Below are 4,612 nucleotides of genomic sequence, written 5' to 3' on the forward strand. Positions count from 1 at the left end.
ATTTACTACTCATGAGTAAATTCTCTTGACAATCATGTGTTTCATGTTTTTCAGTCTTTTACTGACGATATTTATGCTCGGACACATGGCTTATTTAGATTATCAAAATCTTCAATAATTTAATTTACATAAAACCACGTTGGGCGCCATTTGTAATGGATTCTTCTACCACGATGGGCTGATCGTGATAGCTATCTTCCTATTACCTTCGGCCGTCCTTGCATTCGGTACTTTCAGGGCACCAGTTGGTCGTGTGGGTGACCAACAACCCATCGTTAACATAGGGGTCTTACCCCGCCATTCCAGTCGTATGCATTTCCCAATGGGCTGATTGGTAGTGCATAGAGGACGGTACGGAAGCCTGGTTTGCTCAGTGTGCTAGGTCGTGGAGAGAGGGGAGGGTTCCTTACAGGTAGCCCGAGCCTCGCGACAATAGACACACTCTCCCACCCACCCACTCATACATATGAGGGGAGGTGAGGAGACGAGAACGTTATCGTGATCTTTTCTAATAAGGGCCTGTCAGGGTGGTGCATCCCCGCAATGCCCAAGTCCGCGGTGCCATGCGCGTTGCCATGGACTTAGCGGCGGCACCCGGCATGCAGCAGAAACCTACCATACCTGCACAGGTCCCTTATGCATCGATAGCATACAGTGTGTTCGTTGCGTAGGGAGCAAGCTCACCTCACGCACACGGACACACTCATCGGTGAGCCGGTGTGGTGTACGTCCGCCTTGCGCGACGTCCCAGGCCCGACTCACTCTCTTATTTCCCCCTCCTCAGGGGACTAGAGAATTCGCCTTTCGCAGGAGTCCCTGTGCCCACTTCTCCTCGTCTCAAGCCACCAAGTTACTTGGCACAGCCCTGCCTTGCTCGCTTGGTCGGCTTGGACTTTTAAGTGGAGCGCCGGTCTTTTCATCCGGTCTTCTGACGGTCCACAGGGATGTTCCTAGACGGTACTTTCTGTCCACTCGGAAACCTATGCACCGAGTCGGTAATGTAGGGTTTGAAATAACCACTACTAATCGTTAGCTTTTCTTTAATTTCTTTATTAAATCCGGTATCTTGATACGTAACAAGAGAACCTCGTTACAAATTGTACATGGTTTGATTGCAGTGATCTATCATATCAATCGTGGGTTCAAATTCTTTGCAAGTACCAGTAATCTTTATATATTCCCACGAACATAAATTATTTCTCAAGGTCGTTGTTTTTAATTTATTTCTATTTTTTGTTTTTGTCAAGTTAACTTTGCTGAACAGTCGTTCGCATTCAGCATTGGAATGAGGCAAACAGAGAACATTTAAAACAAACTGGGATATATTTTTGAAATCTGCATGACCTGGCAATATTTCATAATTCTTAATTTTTACCCAAAATTGATCTATTATTGTTTCTTCTCTTATTTCGGGAGGAAATTGTGTGGTGGGCAAAAGACGCCATTCGTCGTCAACCGATTGGGCTTCGAGCGAGTTATAATCTAAAATACGGGGAAACATTTGCATGAATGCAGTTAACGTCTGTACTTTTTCATGAAAACGACCATCTATAGCGTAGGCAGGAATGAAGCATTCTAATTGTGCTAACCGCTGGTCGTTAAAATCAAAACGTTTTCTTATTTCTTTACATGACTCTATGTAAAATTTTAAAACTGTTTTGCGAAATATAGCTATTTCTTCCGTGTACAGGGAGGTTCTCTAACAGCGGCATATAGGAGATTCGTGTTAGTTGACTATAGCGCTCAGGATGATGGTATCTGAGAGCGCTGATTGGTCAATATCATGTAGTGCCAACATGAAATGGTCCGTTACCAATAGATGAATATGAAAAATGAGACCCATCCGCCATTTTGGAGTAGAGAAGTGTTTACATGCTAGTTGTAGAAGAAAGAGGTGTGAAATGGAAAAATGTCAAATAGTGAGGTTACTAAAGTAAAAATGGAAAATAATGAATGGAAAGTTCGAATATTCTTACTTTCCATTCATTATTTTCCATTTTTACTTTAGTAACCTCACTATTTGACATTTTTCCATTTCACACCTCTTTCTTCTACAACTAGCATGTAAACACTTCTCTACTCCAAAATGGCGGATGGGTCTCATTTTTCGTATTCATCTATTGGTAACGGACCATTTCATGTTGGCACTACATGATATTGACCAATCAGCGCTCTCAGATACCATCATCCTGAGCCCTATAGTCAACTAACACGAATCTCCTATATGCCGCCGTTAGAGAACCTCCCTGTATATCATTACATTGGGTTTATTCAACTCTGCATTTACTAAAATACTTACATAAATTGAATCTAAAGATCGGAAGTGATGTTCGTTAGAAGGATCAATGTCCCATATATCTGTATTATCTACATAACTCCAATTCATATAGAACAATAGCATATCTTTATAAAATCTAACTGCTGATGAATAAAGTAATGGAACTACAACTTTATCGGATTGAAAATATAAATTAAATGCAGTAAACTTAGGAAGTACCCATTGCAAGAATAAATAGTAACATTTGATGAATGGATGTGTGAGTGATTTATAAATTGTTTCCGCTGTTACCGAATGTTCTACCATCCTTTGCTGCGTGAAATACATTTTCAGTGGCTCCCATTGCTCTAATATTCTATCTACTACTAATTTTAATGATAGCCATCGCGTTTGAGAAGCATGTAACATCTTATGTACATCAATATCCAATAAAATTTGGTATTCTTTCAACTGATGTTGACGTTTACTACTATTTTTAAAAAAATTATATATATTTCTACTTAGCTCTTCACATTCTCTTGGTAGTGTCTTACATGCATAGCTGGCACATAAGTGTGCAGTATGGCATATGCACTTCAAAATAGTAATACCGGTACAATCGCGAATAAATCTAGATGCTACGGAATTGTGAGCTCCCATCATCGTATTACATCCATCTGCTCCAAAACCGATTATATTTTCTAGAGGAATATTAGAACCGGCAAATGAATTAATAATATTTGTGTATAAACTGTCAGCTGATTCATTGCTATCGATATCTGTATAAATTTCAATTAATTCCCAAAAAGCACAACGAACGCGTTGCAATTCTTCATCGAAAAATCTGACTATAATGCAAGCTACTTTTGTAGTAGAAGCATCTGTGCTTTCATCCGTCAATATACTGAATTTACTTTTTCTTAAAATATTACATAATTTATTATTATATGATGTTGCTATTACACCTGCTAGTGCTGATATCTTTGTTCTTCCTAAACGTAACTTTTGTATTACTTGTACATCCGGAAAAGAATGTTTCAAAAGAGGTACTAAATGTTCTACTATGCGAAATGCTATATTATGTTCCACAAAAAAAGCTGTCAAAGTTAATTCCAATTTAATCACTTTCACCTTCATATCTGCAACTGCTGCTGTTACTGTGTTTTCCTCCTCTCTGTATTGTTCTAATCCCGTTGTATCAATATGCTTTTGACTATCACCATGCTTTCGTATTACACCCCAATGGGGGGTCAGCGGCTGTTTGCACTTTATGCAATATGCTTTTTCACCGCAAACATTACGTCGAAGCCAATATTTGTAGGGATCCATCGTTTCCCATTCATTCCGATACCTTTGGTCCCTCCTTCTTACAGCCACAACTTCTTCAATCATTGGAACATTGGATTCCATTTTAACAATCCTACAAATTGTTAAGAACGACATAATTAATGAATTTAGATTTACGAAAATTGATGATATACGTTTGATTTGAGTAATATATCTTTCGGAGGTTACAAAAATGAAATTTCATATTTTTTATTAATATTATACAACACATAATTTATAATGTAAATGACAGATATAGAAAAGAGTAATATTTAAACTATATTTTGTAAATAATTTGGATTTACAATTCCTGAAAATTTATACTTTGAAACTTTTCTGTTTCACATCAGTGCTAAATATTACGGTGCAATTGATAATACGCTACTAAAAAATTTTATAATTTACAAATTTCTTTCAGTAGGAACAGATAAATTTTCATGAAGGTTAACTCAGCTATCAAGAATAATACAATGATGTTATTTTTAAACTGAAGCGTGAAATCTCAAGTTTATAGACAGTTCATTAAGTTATATATTGTTTAAACATCAGTATAATAGTTGTATACAAAAATACAAATCCCTACTTCTTTTTACTTAAATTTACTGGTATATACAAACTGCAACAACTATTTTTTTATAGTTTTAAATAAAACACGTAGTATAATGCCCAAACTTTTCTTAACAATGCTAGACTAACTACAGGCACATTTTATTTTATTGCTAAATAAATTATAACGTTTGAAGAGAAAGCTTTTCAATATTCTCCGTCCTGTATTAGAACATCATTTATAATTGATCGAATTAATGTTATTTCCATTTTGACGTAGCGTTTTAAAACGAAATACTTCTTTCATAAGAAGACAGCAACGTTACAAGTTGCAGCAATTAGTTGTTACTACTTGATAGGAAGCCAAATTTACTATACTTATTAAGTAAGAATTTGATTTATATTTATTACTTTACTCCATTACATATTATAGTAAATCATTTTAATCATTAATAACGTGTAACCTTACTTAGTCATCATTTA

General features: G+C 36.4%; 1 protein-coding gene across 1 annotated transcript; it reads right to left on the reverse strand.

Moving 5' to 3' along the window:
- Nucleotides 1–1,090: 1,090 nt before the first annotated feature.
- On the reverse strand, nucleotides 1,091–4,290 carry LOC136781785 (zinc finger protein 862-like). The gene is made up of 7 exons (XM_066740788.1): nucleotides 4,280–4,290; nucleotides 4,187–4,208; nucleotides 3,989–4,070; nucleotides 3,722–3,758; nucleotides 2,300–3,677; nucleotides 2,183–2,246; nucleotides 1,091–1,635 (listed from the first exon to the last, which is right to left on the reverse strand). Exons 1-7 carry the CDS (start codon nucleotides 4,288–4,290, stop codon nucleotides 1,091–1,093), a joined length of 2,139 nt encoding a protein of 712 aa, XP_066596885.1.
- Nucleotides 4,291–4,612: the final 322 nt, after the last annotated feature.

This window comes from Prorops nasuta, unplaced genomic scaffold (assembly GCF_024137725.1).
Source record: "Prorops nasuta isolate Cenicafe-Biocafe unplaced genomic scaffold, Cenicafe_Pnas_1.2 PNAS00024, whole genome shotgun sequence".
Lineage (NCBI taxonomy): Eukaryota > Metazoa > Arthropoda > Insecta > Hymenoptera > Bethylidae > Prorops > Prorops nasuta.

What these genes read in the sequence shown, in the direction of transcription:
- LOC136781785 (XM_066740788.1), bottom strand. An exon ending in GTTGCAGTTTGTATATACCA is followed by an intron (nt 4,071 to 4,186) that starts GTAAATTTAAGT and finishes TTCACGCTTCAG; the next exon opens with TTTAAAAATAACATCATTGT. An exon ending in CTATAGGGCTCAGGATGATG is followed by an intron (nt 1,636 to 2,182) that starts GTATCTGAGAGC and finishes AATTTTACATAG; the next exon opens with AGTCATGTAAAGAAATAAGA.